General features: G+C 36.4%; 1 protein-coding gene across 1 annotated transcript in view; it reads right to left on the bottom strand.

Annotated features, from left to right (window-relative positions):
• Positions 1 to 792: 792 nt before the first annotated feature.
• Positions 793 to 22,982, bottom strand: part of LOC150104366 (suppressor of lurcher protein 1-like) — a 178,296-nt gene continuing 156,106 nt past the window's right edge. The window contains exons 4-8 of the mRNA XM_090396944.1: positions 22,221 to 22,259; positions 14,677 to 14,845; positions 7,572 to 7,771; positions 5,240 to 5,287; positions 793 to 2,420 (exon numbers count right to left, since the gene is read on the bottom strand). Coding sequence (XP_090253070.1) covers positions 2,332 to 2,420; positions 5,240 to 5,287; positions 7,572 to 7,771; positions 14,677 to 14,845; positions 22,221 to 22,259 — 545 coding nt within the window. The 3' untranslated portion in view covers positions 793 to 2,331. The remainder of the gene's footprint in view (positions 2,421 to 5,239; positions 5,288 to 7,571; positions 7,772 to 14,676; positions 14,846 to 22,220; positions 22,260 to 22,982) is intronic.

The following is a 22,982-nucleotide window of genomic DNA, read 5'->3' on the forward strand; positions in this document are numbered from 1 at the left end:
TCGTGCAAAGTAACTCAACCAGGCTTGGAGTTGAACACGTGATCAAGGGGCAGCGCTTCTTTAAATTGAAGTTCCTTGTCTTTTTCGCCTTTCCGTTCATTTTAACGGAGTTGTGTTCCGTAAAGGCAAATGCGCCCTTCGGCTGGAAAAAAGGTTCGAGTGTAGGACGAGGAAACCTTTATAAGAGGAGGGAGGGGGGGGGGCTCGTTCCAGCTGACGAGTTAGCCAGTCTCATAGGTGAGCGGCAGGGTTGTTACTACCACAGAACATCGGGAGAACTGATTCAGTCACCCGACACAATCCCCTCTGCTTCAGTTGCTTCTGCCATAACTCAAACCGCATCTCGATTGGAGCTTCTTTATTTTCGTTTTTATTTATGATCTGTTCATTAGTAGCGGTCAAAAATTTGATTTTCTAGTGAGGGCGAGAAGGGATATAGCGAAGAAGATACGGTAAGTGGAAAGTCATAGTACTCCCCCGTACTCTCAGCATTTTCCAGAAGACCTCTGAACTCGGAGACCATTTCATAGTCAGTAATGAACGACCATCGTCAGGTCATAAGCGAGTGCTGTTCTTTTACCTAAAATCCTTCGTTATACGAGTCGACGTCCACTCACATGAAATTTCCACTTACGGGATTTAAATTGATGACAAGAATTGACATTTTATAAAAGTTTTCGCTTAAAGAACAGAATAAGCATCCCTTGTATCCTTTCATTTCTACGGAAGAAATTCTGATTTTCCAATCGGTAGCACGGGGTTGTTAAAATGACTCAAGAAAGACACGACACACCATTTTGACATTTTATTAGAAACTCCATTTCAGAAAAGAGTGACAGTCGTGCAATAAATCGCTAACAAAAGTGGCATTTTGGAAAATATGAAATGTCAACCGAGCAAAAGTGAAAACTTCCTGATGACGTGACCACGGTTGACGAAAACATGACTTTCAACCATTTCAAGATTACATGAATGCTCATGTTGGAAGGTAACAGAAGTGAATTTAACCAAAGTTCTCTTTCCCTTTTCATAACAGCAGAGAATTCCAAGGTTTCTTCCAAGTTTTAGGTCAACAGCACTCGCCATTAAAACAAACTAAACTAAACTGATTTATATAAGAAGAAATTTCTCAGTCTAATCACAAATAGGCACTCAATCAGATACATCTAAAAACATTGAGCTTGTTAGTTATTTTAAATGAATTATTAAAAATAATAAAAATTTTCTGGAACTATCTTTTTTGAATTTTCTTTTCTTTTAATTATAACCGGTCCAATTTTCTTCTACAATGCTAACAAAACTTATCGCCAATAGAACTACAACTCTGATTCTACCTGTAGCACCCTAAAGGTTGGGGGGGGGGGACAGGGTTACAAACAATTTTCCATTTGTAACATGAAGAAGGACCATAGTCAGAACCCTTCTTCAACTTCAAGTAAACTCATTCAAATTAAAGCTACAATTTTACTGCATTTAATTTTACATCAAAATCAGTTAGCCTCAAAAACTATCGCTCAGTCTGCGTATTCCTAAATATAACTAATGTAATATAGCATGTTTAACTTGACAATGTAATGGAATGTTGTCAAATAAGTCGATATTAATAAATAAACAGGATGTACACCACGTCAGCAATATAAAATGAGAAAGCGGTGTGCACCCATAATGATAAATGAACACGACTTGTGATTCAGGGTTGTCAAACACGTGACATAAACGAGACCGACTCGAGGTGGAGTCATGTAAGGCCTCGGGATGTCAACATGAATGAATTTTTCCTCTTCACGCCCTCTTTAGTGAAGAAGGAGAACTAAATAGGGGATGCTCTCTTCGAGTTAGTTTCCGGGTGCTAAATATCTCCAGTCGATCCTAAATGGGACGTTCTTATTTAACTAAACAGTATAAAATGAAGGTAAATGTATATTTAAAAAACTTAAGGCGTAACCATTAAATACAGTGTAATAATATCACATAGACTGACTTCATATACAATTTCTCTCATCTTACATTTATCTTCTTCTTGATTTCTGAAATTTAAAATAGCTTCTTAATCGCTACATTACTTCGTAAACAATAAACACGCAATTTTAAAATACAAACGAGCTTGGAATTCCACAGTTCTGTACGCATGTGCACCAAATATCATCGGATTTTCGTGAATAATAAAACTTATCAAAAACGTGGTAGAAATTTCGATCAAAAGCTACTATCTCTTACAATTCTTGAGCTCAGTTTTGCTATTATTATTGTAATTATTATTGTTACACTGATATATTATTTGTCCATAGAGATGGTCCATTACATCGTACACGTCCACTTGGAATTTCTCCATTAAAGAATGGCGAAGGCAGCTGCAGCTAAAACATGGAACAACTTGCTGAGAGTTACTAGTGCCGCCATCTCGTGTGAAACAGGAGACACTAGAAGATATATAAAGGGATAAAATCATTGTAATTTATAAATTTGAGAAGATTTGAAATAATAAAGCAAGTTACATGTGACATATTTTATTAAATCTAGATTATTGGTCGATTTTAAAGAAAATATTTATACATATCTCGTAAAACTGGATTTTTAATTTTTTTTTAAATTTAAAATCGTAATTTTAAATTAAACGTAATGTATTTAGAAATATTTCTCGGTTAGTTAACTAACATAAAAATAATTTCCCAAGTTTGTGACACTCGTCTAAAGAAGAAAGATGAACGGTATGGGTGGCTATTATCGGTTCCCATTAACCCGAGAAAGGGGGAGGAAACTGGTTTGGGCAAGACAATTCTGAATGCAACAAGCTACATGTTGGTAAATCTCGGCAAAAAATGACAACAAGAAGGCAAACTTGAATTTTTTTTACAAACTTTAAAAACTTACAATGGTTTATTTAAGGCAAACAAAGCAGTTCTTTTCACTGCAGCTGGACAAACCAAGGATTCTTGATATGAGATAGTCGACCTTTTACTTTTGTTTGTTGATCTAGAGTCTGGTGCTCGCTGTTTCTTCTCGCAGAGGACGCAATCGGAGAGAAAGAAAGATTTTGTTCTGCTAGGAAGAAAGAATCAGTTAAGAAAGGGTTTAAGAGAAAATTATACTGGAAGAGGAGGGATTAGTTTCGATTTTTATGGCTTAAAATAAATCCTCTCTCCTCTACCGATCCAAATTTCTTTCAAAGTAACCTTCCTGAAGTAATCTCTCCCAAAATCCACGAAAAAACTTTCCATGTTTTCTAACTGTAACCCCTGAGTTTTCCTCTAAAGACCAGAAGAACTTCAGAGCAGGTTAGGAATCAGGAAATATACACAGGAAAGAGATCACAATTTCACTCTTTTTTTGCAATTTTTAATTTCGCCTTTTCATAATGATATTCATTTATATTTCATGTTAAGCTCCATATGTTGTATCATTTACTTTCTTGCTCAAATTATTTTCACCCAAGTTTCCATAAAGAAAGAGGGTCCCAAAAAGTGTGAAAGTCAAGGAGTGAAATCACCCGTGAAGTTGAACTGTCTACGTCCCAAGAAATTTTCCCACTAATACTGAAATACGCAGACAATACTCACAGGGTGTACCAAACACTACCTGGAGACTTTTGTTAAGACGAAGACGGCACAACGTAAGTCAAGAACATGATTAAGATGATTCGGGTACAACACTGTCTTTAACTGGAGACAACCCCAGGTAAAAAAAAAAGACATGCATACATACACTACGTATAAAAAATTAAAGGAATTTCCTACATTAGAATCATTCACAATAACCAGTATTTTAATGGACCAGTAGTAGAGTCATTACACGTCACAAATCCAGGCTTAACAATCATCAGAGGCAAGAATCATGACTAATTAAAGACAAGGTAGAACTAAAGAAGAAAAACGTCCTCACAGTGGACACCAGAATAATGGCTACAATAAGAAGACTACTTAGTAATCGTCACAGAAAAGAGGAATTTAAAAGGCAGACCTCATTGCATCACATACACTATGACCTCATGAAAAAGGAAAAAAAAAGGAGAAAGACCTAAAATAATTCAAAATCAGAACTGTGCATATCCTGCTGCTTAAAGTGCAGTCGTTGCTACAAGTTAAACCGACTTCTAAAATATCCTGCGTACGAAAGATGCGCAGCACGGAGTGGAAGGACAAAGGAAAAAGTAAAGAGACCGTGTTTTTGCTCGCGGAAAAAAAAAAAAAAAAAAAAAAAAAACGTGAAACATTTTCCGATTTTATGAAATCAAGAATACAAAGAAAGAAAGCCCAGTTATTGCAGTCAAAAATAAATAAGAAAATAGAATAAAGACTGCAATGATAATAACCTATCCACCCCCAGGAACGATAACATCCACAAGTGTTAACGCAGACATCAAGCCAGGATGCTTACTGATGACATCTTTCAGACACAACTTAAAAGCGCGATGGCCGCATGCCACAGCAATAAGAGAGTTCAAATAACTACGATATTCTTAGCACAACACCAAGCCGCATGACTGCATCCATGTTTCACTTATTAATTGCTTCGTTTTTTTACGACAGAAGATCTTTGCAATATCATAAAAATCGTACAAGTGATAAATCCCCAATGGGACTGTTTGTATTCTTTCCTTATTTTTTAAAGGAAAACAGCGTATTCACAATAGGAAGCCTTTTGTTGTGATGAGCTCACGAGTGTCAACGTGGAGAAAATCGTGGAGGCGAATGAGAAAGCTTTGTGAGGTGTTTCTGTGTAGCCGCTTAAGCGGTTTCTCCGTAGCCAGACGAGTTTAACGCTCATTTAGATCACACCGAGCACGGACTAAAGACCTTTTGAAAGAAAATATGACTGATCAGCACCTTGTAATAATTCCAATCCCCCATCCCTCCCCACGGCTGAAACTACCTGATAGCTCTTTCGGGCTGCATGTTAGGTAACAGCTTATGCACGTGTAGCATATCAATATTTCAAGTACCCCCCCTTCCCCCCCCACCGTGCATTTCCTACTTCATCAAAGTAAGTTTTGTTTGGTTAACGTTAATCTTTCAATTACTCCGCAAACTTTCGTTCTAGCTTCATACTGACTGCAACTACCGTTTTGTCAGCATTCAAAACAAATAAAATAAAAATAAATAAATTTAATTAAAATTTCTTTCTAAGTAAAACACTACTAAGAAATTAAACCCTTCGTGAAAAGCTTTACTCTAAAAATAAGTGCGGTTACACAAATTTTCGACCATAGATGGCGTGCTCGCAAGGAACTTTTATGTCTTACCTCTGGTTCCATAAGCAGTCATCGACACCCGCTTCACTGTAAACGGATCTAGAAAAATAAAATAAAATAAATAAACTCGATACATGGGATTATTTTATTTATTCTTATATCATTATCACATGCATTTAATACTCTTAATATTAATAACAGACCGTCCATACCAACCACAGCATGACCGGAACACCTGTTGGTGTTTGTTATGCCTGTTGGGTGGAGAGCAGAATGGCCACCCACTACGCTGACCATGCCGCAAATACAAATAGATGTGCATTTATAAAATATCACAGATTATTATTTTGTTTAAAGTTTCTTTAATTTTCTAAGTGTTTTGAATGAAGGCTGCTAATGAAGTTTGTCATGCTCTTGCAGAAAATTTTTTTTCTGCAATTCGTGCAGAAGGTTCTTTGTCACCACACGTTTTTAATTATATTTGATTTATTACGTAATATATTTTAATTATATTGCGCCAGGCCTGCGTAATCATGAAGTGCAAGAATTTGTACCCTTCGCATTTTACTCATGAATACGACTGTTACAGGAAGAATTAAGAAATGATCTCGATTTCAAATTCATTACACATTTTGTAAGCAAGTATAAAGATGTAAAACATGTAAAAATGTTAATTAATATAAAAACGTAAAATAGATTAAGTCTGATGGAAACCGAAAGTGAAACAGAGTCAATTCCAAGTGAACAAAAATAGATAAAAATTATAAAGACATCTTTCCTCACGTGCTGAGAGTGAGGAGTGAGCGAAGAGATCATTTGTAACATAGCCTCATAACATAACTAAAGCAGATTTAGAAAATTAGAATTTAGAAAAAAAAAAGATTTAGAAATAAACATTCTGAATTGATTTCAAAATTAATATTCTATGTGCATGAGCCACCTCAATTGCATGTGCATTATGGAGTGCTGAAAAATTTGCAAAAGAAGGAAAGGATAAATAAATGCCTGATAAGATGTTCTTGTATCGAATGGGACAGACCTAATAAAGGAAGCAATTTATTATAGTGACGTCTGTGCAATCCTTTTTTACTAATGCATTCTCTCCAAATTTTTGGGGCACATCGTTCTCCACACTCTAGTGCCTTCAATTACGACACTGCACGTGTAACGAAAGAATGGAGCTGTACTCATTCGTTAGCCTTTTCTGCATTTTGGTGCGAAGTTTCACATTTCTGCCACTAGAGGTCTCTGAATCAAAGCAGTGAATGCAGTGCATGGTAAACTGCTTGTAGTGAATATTAAGGAAATATGCCATGGATGATATTCATCGAGAAAATAGCACAAAGTGCAAAAAGGCATTCGGAATTTAGGCCTACGTGAAGCACACGAGGCCTCCTACAGCGCATGAGTTGGTCCAGTTGGTATTGGAATCATTAACTCAGAAGCACATTAATATTCTGAAGATAAAGATGCTTAAAAAGTGTTCATAACTATTATCTCCAGCTTGTAATGTGAAAAGTACCGCAATCATCACTACTGTTATTTATACATGTGTTATAAAGCTCTGCTTGCATCATTCATAACTCTTGAAAACCCATAAAATGTATGGCACACAAAATAGTATAGCGTTATACCACGATGTGGAATGTCATGCTACAAGCGAATTTAGGCTTTACACTCATAATACAATTTAATGCAATACCTACAGCACAAAGAGAAATAATTTAATAGTACGTTTAATCAATTCAATATTTAGCTCAGTCACAGAGACATCCTCAGGAACACAATTGTTAAAATTGTAATAATATCCCCAAAAACACAAGAAACAATAAGTGAAAGAAATGAAATTAGACGAAACAAAGACTAAAGTCTTAGGAGGGGAGCCCTCTATGGGTGCCTTAAATATTGAGTGGGAGGCCTAAGGATTAAAGTTTCCGAAATCTTGGGAATAACCAACGGCACCCATAGGGGTGCTCCTCATAAGACTTTAGTCTTTGTTTCGTCTCGTTTCATTTCCTCCACTTATTGTGTTTCTTGTGTGTTTTCACCATTTTAACATTGCATCCCTGAGGATGTCTCTGTGATAGAGACGAAATTTTGAAGCGATTAAACTTGTTTAATTATTTTTCTTTTTGTTGTGGTTATTTTATTAAATTGCATTATGAACGTCATGCTCTGTTTTAATGCATGCTGAAATATCTTCCAAAAATGTAGAAACAAAATTCATACTTTCGGAACTCCTAATAAAGCAAGGCAGTAGACAAGTAAAGGATGAAACTGAAAAAAAATTCCAACACTTTCATGCTTGTTATTTTATTTTATTTTTTATTATTTTTGCATTTATATCAAACAAATGGTGTGAACTCGAACAGGAATGACTTACCGATGTAATTCCTGAACTGGTAGAAAGCCTCGAATCCTGTGCCATCGAATTTGTCGTTGGATTTAAAAGTAACTCGAAAAAAGTCCCCGTCGGATTCTATAACCTTAGGTGACCTGTTGCCACAATGTCGGGGAATCTTTCTGTCCACCGTACGAAAGTTGGAGAATTCAACGTAATCGCTGGCAGTTTCCCTCGTGCATCTGGAACACCAAAAAATACAATGAGCGCGCAAATAACTCGACGCATTCAATCCCTGTGGGGATTACTGCGTAGGCAGAGTATCATATAATACAATATACTTGATCATTACGAAACGACTTCCGAAATCCAATCGGATCTTCGTCTAGTAAGAAAGAAAGACAAAAGAAACCCTGTAAGAAAAGTGGCTCACCACAGTGATATTCTAAACGGTGACCGAGAACGAAGGGGATGCCAAATTTTTCGAAAGTTGAGGAAGTCACAGGGACAGTGAAATGTGACTGACTGTGGAATAAAAGGCTGGACATGAAAGGTTGTCCAAGGGATCTGTGTAAGAATGCGATGAACATGATCAAAGAATAAGGAATAGCAAAGTAGGTTGGCTGGTTGTTTTGAATTACAGCCGAAACTACTAAGGCTAAGAGGCTGGCGTATCATTTCTGTTAACTGCGATTTGCCTATTTTATAGGATGGAAAACCTCTTGACCCTCGTATAAGAACGGAAGAGAAACTAAGTGATTTTTTTTTCTTCTACCCCTCTTTGTCGAATAAAAATGGCAGATACACATTTGCAATACAGATTCACCTGTATTGCAAATGGAGTTTATTTGTCCCCCCTCCCCCATTTAAATCCACGCTGTTCTTCTTTGCATTGCAGGACACAGAGATCGCAGATCTTGAAGTTTTCATAGTTTGAGGAATGCTTGGTTTGTGGAATAAGAAGAGTGGATATTGTCCTTAGGAAAACTTTGCATATGGTTTGAAGTCAAATGAGAGGAACTCACTGATAAGGAGGGGAAGAGTTAAAATAAATCACACGAAACTCAGAGATACCCCTATGTTCGGACCCTATAAAAGGGTCTCAAGATGACCATTCAGCCATAATATGCAGTAAGTAGTCAGAGAATAAGCTGGCCTCCCAAAGAACACACAGACGTACAAAAAACAGACCATGGATGAACTGGATGACTGTATCATTGGTTTTTTGTGTGTTTTTCAAAATATTATTATGATTATTACAAGAAACCTCCAAGGAGTCATCAGAGGAGATCACATATCACTCACAGCACATGTCATACCTTCTCTTGAATTCATTCACACTGCTTGCATTCACCACTTCCAAAGACAATCTATTCCAATCACGCACCACCCTATGAGAGAAAAATCTAACCCTCACCCTCTTTCTTGACTGCATTCATTCTTTTCCATGGACTCCCTCTCGTCCTCTCCCCACCTCCTTAAAATGAAAAATTCCATCAACTGAAATCCTGTATGAACCTCAGCGTTGCTAGCGTCTACAGTCCACACAAATTCTTAATCTCTCCTCATACTCAACATTCCACATAGCCGAGATAATCTTTAACATTCTCCATTGCACCTTGTCCACTGTGTCCACATCAATTCGGAAACTAGGAGACCAGATCTGCACACAATACTCCAGATGATGTGACTTCTTTATTCTTACATCTGAAGGTTCGTTTCAGCATTACAGTTATCTTTTGAGTTGTATTTGCAATCTTTGCTACATGGCCCCTGAACTTCAACTTCCCATCTACTAATACTCCAAGATCCCTGGCCTCATCAGTTTCTTGTATCATAATCCCACCAATATGATATGACATTGGATGTCTTGTCACGCCAATATATTTACTCACATTGTACTGACACCCATTTTCCCATGCCCACAATTCCAGCTTATTCAAATCATTCTGCAAGTACTGCATATCAGCAGCACTCTTGATTACCCTGCCTATCTTTGCATCACCAGCAAATAGCTGTATGTCACTTGTCAAATCCTTCTCAATGTCATTAATATACAGATTGAATAACAGCGGACCACCTTAGAATCAGTACATAAAAATGATAGCACATCTACATGAGTATCAGTTGTAAGTTGCCGACTGTTTGCATAAACCTTCTGTCTTAACCAACCTTCACCTTAGCTGTTTCAATCGTGGTTCCAAAAAGTGCGCCCACTTCACCTGCTCTGTTTCAGACGCGTTCTTGTGAAATGTGAGGTTTATTTTCACCTTCGCAAATTTCGCTTTTTACTTCATTTTTTTTTTTTATCCGCTGATAACGTACGGAAATAGGTCGTAGTAAAAAGGACACTTCAGTTAATTATTTAGCCACAAAGAACTTTGGCAAATCGGTCAGCCCTGTTCTTCGCCGATAGTTGAGTTCGTGGCTAGCTGCGATTTAGAAATCCGTGAGCGAGAGTAGGGAAGATAGTTGACGTCATCTTGTATCCCTAAACATTAACTAGTATGTGATTATGTCTGAAATAATATAAGTTCTTTGGTGGAAGTTCTACAGTGAGTCGTCGAGGTAATCCCTGTTTGCCAGACAGGGCGATTGATTGAAGATTCGTTAACTTAACTCCGTTTTTTTTTTGTTTTTTTTTTGTTTTTTTGCGTATAAAGACAATAAAGTTCAACCAATGAAATTAAAGGCAACTACGTGCTTCCCACATAGGAAAAACGATTTGACAGTTAATTTTTTTTTATTTGCACGAGAAAGAAAGAACATCACCATCTTAAAATATGGACTGGACCCGCGGTGAACTCAAGAAGGTTACTGATGCACACATGAGTGTGAGCTCCCGTTAGATACTGTGGTGTCAGTTGAGTAGCTTAAGTGCTCAATCCATTAGAAGGAGTTCGCGACCAGAGAGAAAACTTTCTTATAAATAAATCAGCGGATAAATTATGCAAACAAGCTGCACTTGCCAAGCAAGTTTAAATTATTCACCCAACTGTAACTGTAACGGAAACAAACAGGTCGCTCCGCAGACACAAACGAGGGAATATCAACAATCTAGAGAAAGTGCTGAGGGTTGAAAACTGGGGAAAAAAAAGTAACAATTCTGGCTGCAATGCAGGATGAGATGGTGTCTCATGTCATTCAATAGATGCCACTTTGTTTTACTGTACTAAACACGAAACTTATCTCAGTCTATTTCAGACTTCTTATGAGCAGGACGGTGGCGCCCTCTCACGGAGCTGGGAATTTTTTTTTTTAAAACTTTTTTTTTTTAATTTTCAAATCTGAGATCACAAATTAATAAAATTATTTGGCTAATCATCCTGCTGATAGTAAGGAATATATATATTTTTTTATCAATAGTGTGCATCGGAATAATATTTGAATATCTCTTTCCAGGCGTGTAACAGAAAAATCACGTGCAAAGTACGCCTGAAGTGAGGAAGGCGTACTTTAATAAAGTACGCCTTCCTCACTTCAATGCGAAATTTTGTGGGTCGCATGCTTCGAAGCTGCACGAGATTACAACAATTTCAGACCCGCAAAATGCAGTGAAAGGTGAGAATCGCGTGCACTTTTCGAATGGAAGAAGTAAACGACTGTCGCGTATTTCTTCGGCTCAACGCTACGAGAAAAATAAAATCCATTTCTTTTTTTACTTTACCCTGAAGCAAGAATGGGGAAAGTTGAATCCTGATAAACACAGAGCATGCGGACGGTTCTCGTGATCTCTTCCTGCACTCGATTTGCGATTTACATGGCTGCAAACAAAAATTCAGTTTTTTGAGGGGTGGGGGATAACTTTAGCTCGCATCACTTGAAATTTCAACGGAAGTGTTACTTAATATGCCTCATAAATCCTAAAGACCTGAGATTAGCGATGTCGAAAGTTCTTTTGTAAGATGGTGATGGACATACTCAAAATATTTTCTGCACATGCGCATGCGAACAGTTGAGTGATTTATAGCACGCGAAATTTGAGTCATATAGAGATCATAACATATTTTATTATATCAAAATATAGTTGAATCATAACACAGAGATCAGCGATCTCTGTGCACCGAAAATTCAGGCAAGCTCTCAGGGGATCTCGTGAAAAACAAACAGACTAATAGGAAATATTCAAAACCAAATTTTTTTTTTTTTTTTTAAATAGCCAAGAAAAAGAGGTTTTGAATTTTTTGAAAGCACGCTTGGAAATGGATCCAAGATATTCAATGTGACTGTTTTTATCTAGAAAATACGTCTTAAACCCGACGATGGAGCTTGGCTACTCTGCCATTTTATGGATTACAGGTTTCGAAAAGATTTAAATCCGAAATTGCATGTTCCGTTATTATCAGTTTAAGCATAAAAATACATCCATATAATCTACGTGCCGATAACTAAAGCCAAGTTCCTAACCGACCTCATTGAATTACGTCAAATACTAATAGCTGTTTTCACTGATAGAGACGTAAGCCTCCGTAGTTCAGTCGGTAGAGACATAGCCCTTTGGTCGGAAAGACCTGGGTTCGATTCCCATCTATGACGGGAGGACCCTTTACTGGTCTCTTTCGACGAAAGGTGTGTTAGCCGATCTCATACGAACCCGTGTTCTTTCAGAACAGGCAAGCTACCCCCGTGAGCACATACAGATCTTCAGCATAAATACACACTTAATCTCTCAGTGGGAGGGCTCAATCCGTCCTAAGGGACGGGGGGGGGGGGGTGAAATCCCATACGAAATAAATAAGTGATACAGGTCAATTTTTTCTTTGTTCACAGAAAGTTATTGTTGTAAGTTACCGTATAAGATTTAAATGAAATTCCTGTTATTATTATGGTCATTGAGTTCGTTGACAGTTTATAATCAGAAATGTTAGATCACTCAACTAGGTAGAAATTTCATGAATTTTGATACAAATTCACATGAACTTGGTTTTAGAGGTCTCATAAAGGCTCATGCAGTAGGGTAAGTAATGCTCTGCATCGTTCGTGAGAATAACATACTTCGCAAGCTCCTGATTATCCATCGATCCAAAACAAAAAGTGATTGATAGCCCTCTCTCCCCATATCACATGCGCATAAGATGGTTTCCGAATTACCATATCGGTTTCATAATCGTGTGTGTGTGTGTGGCACAATGTTAAGTAGATTACTTATTTTTCACTTTCACGTTTCTTTGCAATCCTATAATAAATTTAGTTTAATCCTTTACCCAAGTATAGGCAAACAAAGTTTGCACCTGAAGTAGTTCAGGACTGAGGCAACTCGTAGCAAAGGTGAACCAAGGTCTGGGTAGTGGCCTTTCCTTTAATGCATAGCTTTATACATGTCCGCAAGGAGATGTGCTTCGCATTATGGGAGATACTGAGACAAGGAGTGATGAGAGCTTGGCCCACCTTTGCTACGAGTTGCCTCAGTCCTGAACTACTTCAGGTGCAAACTTTGTTTGCCTACACTTGGGTAAAGGATTAAACTAAATTTATTATAGTCTGACCAAGTGGAAAATGAACTTCCAACATGTTTGCAATCCTCTTTACAGATTGTGGTAATGTTTGGACTTGTAGTGGAGGACAGCGAGACGTGTTGCCAGTGACCATTCTAGAACTCGAATCCGATGATATAAATAGATCTCAGCATCATCGTAAACGGGCACCGATCATCCATCTTCTTTAATTATCGATTTTTGCTAATGTTCAAAGCAGAGTTCGGAGAAGTGAATGATCATCAGTTTTGAATTATCCCTTTATGATTTTTAATTCTTCATTAAGAATGCCGTAGAAGAAATTTCTTGGAGCTAATTCAAAACTGCACGCTGAATGTTTTGTCCAATCAAATTTGGCCATTTCAGGGACTAGTTTGAGTCGAAAGTGATTTAGCATTATCGTAGTGCAGGTTGTCTGATTTATGAATTTTTATTTTATTTTATTTTATTACCAAAGCTTTACAATGCATAATAATCTACTTTTCTCCAATTGTCATTAGTCACATGATGTTCGATGTGTTCTAGTCTACTTTTCTAAGCACACAGAGCATTTTTATTTCCATTTTTATTTTGCTAAGTACATCTTAGCAAAATGTACTTTTGTTAAGATGTTCTTTGCTAAAGTACACCTTAGCATTGTCTAACACAGTTGATATTAACCGTTTTTGTACCCCCCTTCCCACACAGAGAGGTTTTTGATGAATTTCCACAGTATTTTCTTCTCCAGATTTGACTGTCAACCCCAATCACGATCAGTTACCAAACACAAACATCATTTGAACTAGTTATTAGCCACAGTTAAAAAAATCCTGCAACGACAACAAATAATAATAATTGATTTACAGTAAAGAAAGCTCAACTATTTTGTAGCATTACATTAAGGATAAAACACTTGGGATTTCATAAGCTAACTGGAATTACTTTTCAGCGACAGGCTCTTGTAATTCAAAATTTCAATAAAGGTTTTTGTTTATTTACTAAGGAAATTCTTTTGGGGTTTGTTCTCTTTTCTTCCAAATCGCTCTGAATTCACTGCATCGAATTCTGTCAATGAGATTTTAGCGGTTGTTTTTAAAATAGATTACTTAGCACGACAACAACTATTGTTTATTGATGGTAGCCATTTTTAATCCTCTTTTTAAGGGATTAAAAAATGAAGGTAGAATGCATGCTCCTGGTATCCCAAGCGAGTTCACAATACAAATTTATTTGTTGCATGAACTTCGCCTCCATAAAAGGCGAAGTTCATGTTATTAAATGGAATTGGCGGGGATTATTCTTATAAGTCCCACAGAACAACTCTGGGAAGATTCTTCTCTAGATGATGATGAATAAAAAAAAAAAGAAAAGATAACGCAGCAAACTATTTATTTAGATTTATTTTAAATACCAAAATAATCATTGACTGATAAACCAACTTTTTAAAAAAAATTAAGGACCAAACAAATTGAATGCTTGTAGATTGAGAAAGAAAGATAATTTTTGCCAATGTTCGTTAAAAATTAATGAATAAATCGAGTTTTGAAAAATACACAATTAACAGTGAGAAACTAATTATGCAAATTTAGAAACACGATTTATTTTTGTTGACTAGCATTTTATATTTGAGATTTAAATGTTTATATTTAGTAAATAACTCTCTGGCTAAGTTCCTATCTCAAGGGGGTACTTACGGAGGAACGCCATCAACATCGAAATATGCGAAGGTGATATGTACTCGTTCGTTAGTCTTTCCGAAGAACAAATAATGGCATTCGGTTGCACGTGGATAGTAGCCAGGCCAATTTGGAGAGGTGAAAGTGCCATTGGATCGTTCGGTGCTGTTGAATACGAAGGAACAAGCTGAAAGAATCGAAAACACATTTGTGGTGAAACAGTCCAAACGTGATTATGATAACAATGCAAAAAAAAAAAAAAAAAAACTACCTCTTGGAAGAAACAGAAAAAGAAAATAAGTAAGAAAAGATGTGACTATATCTCTGTGAAGTGCTGTTTGTTTCTCCTCGCCAACATTATTTATTTAATCAATAACAAAATGACATATCTTGTGTTACAATAAGGAATATTGAACTTGTGAGCTGAAATATCAAAGTCTTTTTTTCGCTTTGAGTCATTTATTTATTACATACTAAGGAACTGATCCCTTAGTATGAAATAAATCTTTATTTTAATAGTTTTCCTTAAAAATACAAACATATTTTATGGTGATCTACATTTTTGTATTCGTTATGTAAACAGGAAATAATAATGATTTATCACCTGACCAAAAGATGGCGCCACAACTCCGGTAGCATTTTTGTCAGTTGGGATACAAACGCGTATTTACAGAGAGAGATTTTCAAATCAGAGTAAGTTAAGCATTCGGAGAAGTTCAAAGTAACTAAATATAACTAGTCGTTATTATTATTATTATTATTATTATTAGTAGTAGTAGTAGTAGTAGTAGTAGTACTATTTCGAAAGGCTAATATTATCTAGCTTTTTTTCTTCTCTTTTTACTCTTTGTGCTTTTTGGATTTCGCAATTGATAATATTCTATCACTTGCCAAATTCAGGGGGGGGGGAAATATTTATCACTTCGTGTGCTGCTGAGAAATTTCAAACCACTTTAATTACATTCCACGCTGTGAAATATAACTTTATTGTTGAAACCTATTCTGGCGTGGAATCACAGACTTAAAAAGCAACAAAATAGCGAGATATCACTTCCCTCCTTCCAATCGCATCCTTGGAAATAAAACTGAAAGAAGGCTACATCAAGGGTGCTGCCTATACAAAATAAAAAAAAAAAATTATATTTTTCCTAACCAGTAACCAATTTATTATTAATTTATTAATAAATTATTTATTATTTTTATTATATTATTATATTATTATTATATTATTTTTATTATTTATTTATATTTATTATTTTAATATTTATTATTTATTTATTAATAAATTGGGTACTGATTAGGAAAAAAATAACTTTTTTTTTTTTTTTTTTTTTTTTTTTAATTTTGTATAGGCAGCACCCCCACTTAAAATTTCGCCGGCCGCCACTGAAACTAGCGGTCCGATAATCTCGGAATCCTGTTCTACAACAAAATATTTCACGCTACATCAGGCCTCCAAAAAGCTGGCTCATAGATTTAGGTAGCACATGATGATGAGCATCGTCTGTCGCCAATCTAACGTCTCTTAGATTTAGAAATCGATATCATTATCTAAATGGTAAGTTAATTCTTTTCGCAAAGAGTTGCATCGCCAAAGGACGCAATCCTAAACGACTGTACTTTTTTATCTAAATAATTTAATCACCAAGAGGTTGCCGTTTAAGGCTTCTGTTTAAAATTGCAATTTTGATCTGCCATCTACACGAATATGAGCCGCACAATTTTTGCAATGAGTCACCATAATATTTCTGATAAATTGAAGGACTCAAAAAAAAAAAAAAGGAAAGAAATAACACGATCCAAACTGGTTGTTTAGACACAAAAATGCACTTGAAATTATTATTATTATTTATTTATTTAGCGTATGATGGTTCAACGGCCGTGAGGCCCTTTTTACAGGGAAGTACGGCACCATCTCAATCACCCCTAATTTTATCCGGGCTCAGGACCACAGCCGACGAATCAGGCCTATGACTGGGCCTGAGGTATTCCTGACTGTAATCCTTGTGTGCTCACAATGCCAGTTTGCCGATTCTTGGGGACGAAAAACCCGATTTTCCGGGTGAAAAAAAACCCTACCTCCGCATGAGACCGGCTAAAGTCACCTTTCGTCGAAAGAGACCAGATAAAGGTTCTTCACGTCACTGATGTGAATCGAATCCAGGTCTTTCGGACCAAAGGGCTTCGTCTATTATATTAAAGAAAAGCTAATCGAAACTTTTAATTCGGCCATTAGATGAAAAGGACATTTTATAGTTTTCAACTGTTTATTCACATTTGTATTGTTCGCAAACATCATTTCTTGACGGAGGATTTCCTGTTCTAATGATGTTTACATCGCAATACAGGAAAGGCGGTTCTGAATAGGCCAGAAAATTTTTAATTTTTATTTGCAGGATGCTTGGGAACACACGCTAAGGTTTTTTCACAAAGTTCTTGAATATCGCTTTCACAGAGCGAGAGAAAGAGAGAGAAAATTACATTTCCTACTCCACTGAGGACAGCATAATAATAAATCCAGACAGCTGCTCAAGTAAGACAACAAGATTACCACTGAAGGCCTTCTGTCTCCTCTTGTGATTTCTATCTTGTCTCAGTCGAGACCTGCCGTAAATGGAATCTTGACTTCGATCAGCCTTTACGCACAGAGCGGATGGGGAAAAGGAATAAGAAGAGATATCAGAGATAATCGAGTTGAAAGTGCATTTCCTGGTAGGACAAATGCGACGATCTGATTACCTTTAACATCCTCCATACGTGGGATCTGGTTAACTCTTTCCCAATCAGCGCGAGTTAATTTTTCTTTTAATTCATCTGATAACAGGTTGCAAACATGTTAGCTTGTTCGTATTGAATGCGTTATTAAAGGTATTTGAACCCTTTTAGGGGTTCAAATACCTTTAGGTATTTGAACCCCTAAGGAGGGCCCGACGTATAAAAAAAAAAGAGCATTAGCAGCTATAATAAAGATCAATTTCTTAATAAATATTTATTATCACCCTTTTAAATAAAGATTTGTAACAAGACAAAGTCTATTGGGTTCTTTTCTTCATTAACTACGATTTATAAAGATAGCGAATTCACTTTAAAAAAATCTTATATGAACTAATTGTGGCATCCTTGGTCTCTGATGAGAATTAGTTAGCTAATTCTGACCATAATTCGCAAGCATTAATAAAAAAAAATACTATAAATGCTCATCGACAGACGTCTTTAAGTAGTACAAACAATATCAAGAGTTCAGTTGCGTTTAATATTAAGATCAAGGCAACTAAGGTTTTAAGGGAAGTACACTAAGCTAACTGTGATTGTGGGTGTGATTTAGTTATTCACTTTCAGTTATTCCTTAAGGTTCTTTTCATCCTTGACGGTTTTGAATGTCGATCCTTCCAACAGAGGAGCAAATGTCGCGACTGCGCTACAGATATTCGTACATTGCTGGTCAGTGTAATCTATCAGAGGAAGTTTCTCTGTACAGACTTGGAGAAATCCTTGCTGTGATCTAAATGATTCAAGACAGATTAATTGCCTCGGTTGATTTTAAGGCATATTTATAAATAACAATGTTATCGCATTAATAAATCTGAACTGCCCGTAAAGATATGGCCAGAATTTATTACATCGTTTACGTTATTTATAACGTAAACGATGTAATAAATTCTGTAATAAATTCTAAAGAATTATAAATAACGTAAAAAACTTTTACGTTATTTATAATTCTTTATATTTTATGCTTAAGTATTGTTTATTTCATACGACATTAAAACAGTTTCTGAATTTATTGTATTTTTAGATGCTGTTCCCTCCTCATCCAAAGTAAAACGTGATGGAATCCGCTCTTAACAACAATTCTGAATGATGCTGCCCGAGGAGTGAGGCCCAAGATGACAGTGGTTTGGGATGACCACCGACAGTTATTTATGATTAAATTTGAAGGGGAAAAAATTAAGCGATTCTCTTAATTTTAATAAATATACACCCAAAATTTTCGTGTATGAAAATATTTCATATAATATACAATTGACCGTACCCTTGTCACTTCCAATAATTCTTGAAGGATCTGTCCAACTTTCTCGGATCCTTGCAAATAAACACGTTTTTATTTATTTATTTCACGCTCAAGTTTTCTCTCTTTATTCAGACATCTGAATGAATATTTTGAATATATGAACGTTGCTGATAAGTAGATCTCATTTCGAAAGGTTTTCTTTTTTAATTTTTCCGACTTTTCGGGTTAGTTCTTCTGTCACTTAACGGAAAACGAAACCCGCTTGGCTAGAAATTTCTTTCTCGTTACCTACAGGGAATTAAAACCGAGGTCTTTCGAGTCAAACGGTGTAGTCGCTACTGGCTACACTACGAGTGGACGGAAGATGACACAAAGCTTTCGAAATCGGTATCGCTTGGTACGAAGAGTTATCGAATCTTCCCTTGGGTTCAAGCCTACAGCAATTCCAATGAATGCAGGTTGACTGAATTAACTGTGAGTGTAATTAATGCACGATGCTGCTTAGAGTTGAACGGCGAGTTAATAAGTCCCTAATCTGGAACCTCGAATAGAAGCGGGTTAGTGATACTCATCGCCTATTCTGCGTAATTCGAATAAGGAGGGAAGAGAATAAGTTCATCGTGACCATCCCCCTCCCTCCCTCACTGTCTAAAATCGTTGCAAAGTCATGTATTGCGACTCAAATAGTAAACGTGCTGCTCATAAAGAGAAATTAAAGAAAATGCACCTGACTACCCACACTCGCTTCAGAAAGCAAATAAATAACTAGAACCAATCCCGACAAACTATAACACACAAGAGCGTCTGGCGTAGTCATTTTACAACGTGATTCTTGGAAAAGACCGAAGAGCAAGCCGGAAGAGCTTATTTCTTTAGATTAGAAGATACTTAGGAGATTGTCGTCGTCTATGATATGAGGCACTTAGGCAATGAAAAGAAGTCAGCTAGTCTCATCAACTGCAGGATTTTTTTCTCTCAGCAACTTGGCTCGTACCTGTCGCAAACACATTGACCTGCAAGGAATGGATAACAGCATCCGGGAGATGCAAAGAGCTCGATGAACTGGAAGCTGAACTGCATGCTGTCCGAGAAACCGAAATCTTAATTTAAGGAGGATCCTAATAAAACGCTGGAACCGCGATTTAGAAGATGCCTGAAGAATGGATGTGGGATTGGTATGAGAACATCTGAATATTCTCTTCGAAAAATTCTAGCTAAATGTTAGTCAACAGCTTTTACTCTTCATAACTTTTTGTCAATAACTCATTCAGGTTATTCTCTACATTCACAGATAGCCACCCTTATGTCTATCTTGGGATCAAACTATTTTATTTTATCTTACTTTACTCGCACAGGGAACTACATCTCATCGCTCTTTCATAAGAAATATTCCTAAGCTTCTTTCTCTCTCATATTCAAACCGAAAGTTTCCTCAACTCTCATTACTGCATGTTAACGACTCTTATTAATCATTTATATTTATGATCTTCTTTTTTTATGGTTTCAGAATGACAATTACAGACTGCAGCGCATGTTTATGGAGGAAATACGAAAGGTCAAAGATCTTCAAGCTGAGTTCTAACAGAATTCATTGCTTCCACATGGCGAGCGAACATCGACACTCGACCTTTTAAGCTGCGGTTTTGTAATCAGCCAATGATTCGAAAGCGTGCAGATGAAATAGTAAAAAAAAAATATTCACACAGACAGAAAGAGTCGTAAAAACGCAATTTTCCGATTATTTGCAAGATCTCTTGGAGTAAACTTGATCCGATTTCTTCGTGATCGTCACGGTCCGGTGAATAGCGAAGGATAACGACAGAGGAAGAGGAGATTAATGGCACACAAATATGTTTATGACTAATGGAGTTGCGGAATAACTACGCAAACTCAATTTATATTTCATTCCAGTAAGATAACGGAGACTGGAGAAGAGATAAATTCTCGGCATCACTCATTCGAGACAGCTCCGGTCCCGAATTCCAGCCCCAAATCGATTCCTTGGAGTGTTATGGAAGTTCGGTTGGTTTTACAAATTACCTGTGGAGTGAACGAACGATTGTAAATTACGGTTCGGCCATGAAGTTTTAATTAAATATTTCTGATAAGCGAGAGGGAAAAAATGACATCAATTTGGCTGCTGTGCTTGATGAGTAAAGCTTTAACGAGTCGGAGTGAGAGAACGACAAATCTCTTTTCATCACATCCCAGAACATACTAAGATGATGAAATTCCGGGAAAAAACCAAAGACTTTCAAGGATTATCGAAAATATGCTTTGCTTCTTAGGTGATCGAAGATTCTGTCTTATGCAATCTCGTTCAACTTTACATCCTAGTTTGCAAAGTATTCCGGATCTTTTCCTGTCCTCTTTTGAGCCGTGAGAACTCTCAGTCGAGCACCAAATAAAAAAGATAAAAAAATGTGGACTTTTTGGAGCAGTAACTTCGTAAACAGTTCAATAGGCGACTCATACCAGAGTCCAGAACATTCTCGACGTTTCTTCGAAACGGTTTTTAAATTTCCACATTTTATTCTGCCCTGTTGCGTATATGACGCATCAATAGCTGCATGTCTTTAAATAAATTTCATTGCGAAATGAAGCCATTTGAAGCTCTGTTGTAACAATTGCCTAAAATGATCCCAATTGGGAAAACTTAATATCAGCAAAAGATAAACTCCACGAGGAGAAGAAATCTGATCATGTAGTTCATCTCAAATCCGTTGTCCCATTGCAAACATCTGTAACACAAGAATGCTAACGTTCACTGAGTTTTGTAGAACAGTCACCACTCGAACTCTCATTAGCCAATAATGGAAGCTCAGTGTCAGCAGCCATTACCAGTTTGTGTGCTCGCGACGTCATGCTGCATTTTGCCATCAAAATGATAATTTACGGCTGCCTTGGGACACGCATTCTCGATTAGGCGATTCTAATTGCGTAGTTCGTGTATACAACACACATCAATACCCCAACGCAGAAACAAAATCTCTTATCTGTTGTTTAAGGCAATGCATCTCATAAAGCAGCTCAGTTCAGGTTGAATGCAAGACAATAATATATGGAAAACGGAAGAATATCGAAGGTATTCATAACATAACCTACTCTTTTCAACTAAATGAGCCACTTGGAACTTTCTCTTTGTATGATCAATGCTATAAAATATACCTCGAAAAGGAATTCATTTTCATTAACCCTACCGATCTTTATTGGCATCGATAAAGTTCAAGCTGTGGCTACTATACCCGATATTTTATGACATTCGAGACAGGTTTTAGCTTTTGAATTATCTTTTAATAATGTTTTATTAGGTTTCATTATGTCCTGCAACGAAAGCCATATTGGAAACCGGATATGACGTAAGAGTTCACCTCTTCTTCGGGAGTTGCTGGTATGACTTCTCCATATATTAGCAGTTTCGAGAGCGAACTTTGTTTGCTCTATTGGTTTAAACTTAACAGAAAAAAAATTCCCTCTTTTTATGCCATTTATCGTCATATATTTAATAATTATATTTTTTTAAAAAAATATTTTCATTTTCCAATTTGCATACCTTTGTCTAGATCCTGACGTCCCGACACAATGCCAAAATCTGAAAGGAGAAAAAGAAATAATTATTAGAATAAATAAATAATAATAATTACTAATAGTTATTAGTATAAAATTTCTATATAAATACACAGTTATTTGAAATTATATAAAATGGGCAATTTATTTCGTATTATTTTCGGTTCATGAATTTTCAATATGTAAACATTTAGTTGGATGGTCGGCTTCACAAAATCTTTAATTAAAAGAGTTCAAAATGTCATAATCTGTTTCAATTGGAAATAAAAACAAACTTCGATTTTCTTGATGCATAGGCCTGAACATGGAGTTCAAAGAAGTGTTTTCATATCTTCTTAAATTAATAGGAAGAATTTGATATGGCACTTGGGTTCCAATATACGATGGTTAATCATCGAATAAGAAACAATCACAAATTGCTTGACCCTTAATAATCAATCAGGAATGAGGTTACTCCGAAAAGATGAACTGCCAGGTAAGCCTGTCTTCGTTTAGCTTTTCAGGGCGATTTCGTTCGTTTCCGTGAAGAGTACACAAAATCCAACCATCAATTTCTCTCTATTACAGATAATATTTCCTGGAAGAAAATCCGCACTGAAACGAGAAGAATAAATGATGCAGAAAAATATTTAGCCTTAATTTTCTCATCAAAAACAGAATGGGGAAATAATGCACTAGAGATAAATATGGTATTTTTTATATTTTAATCTTGACTGATCATTCTGTCGAAAATGTAACACTAATGGAG

The sequence above is a fragment of the Typopeltis vanoorti genome, chromosome 8 (genome assembly GCF_054136105.1).
Source record: "Typopeltis vanoorti isolate ZY-2024b chromosome 8, IOZ_Tvanoo_1.0, whole genome shotgun sequence".
NCBI lineage: Eukaryota > Metazoa > Arthropoda > Arachnida > Uropygi > Thelyphonidae > Typopeltis > Typopeltis vanoorti.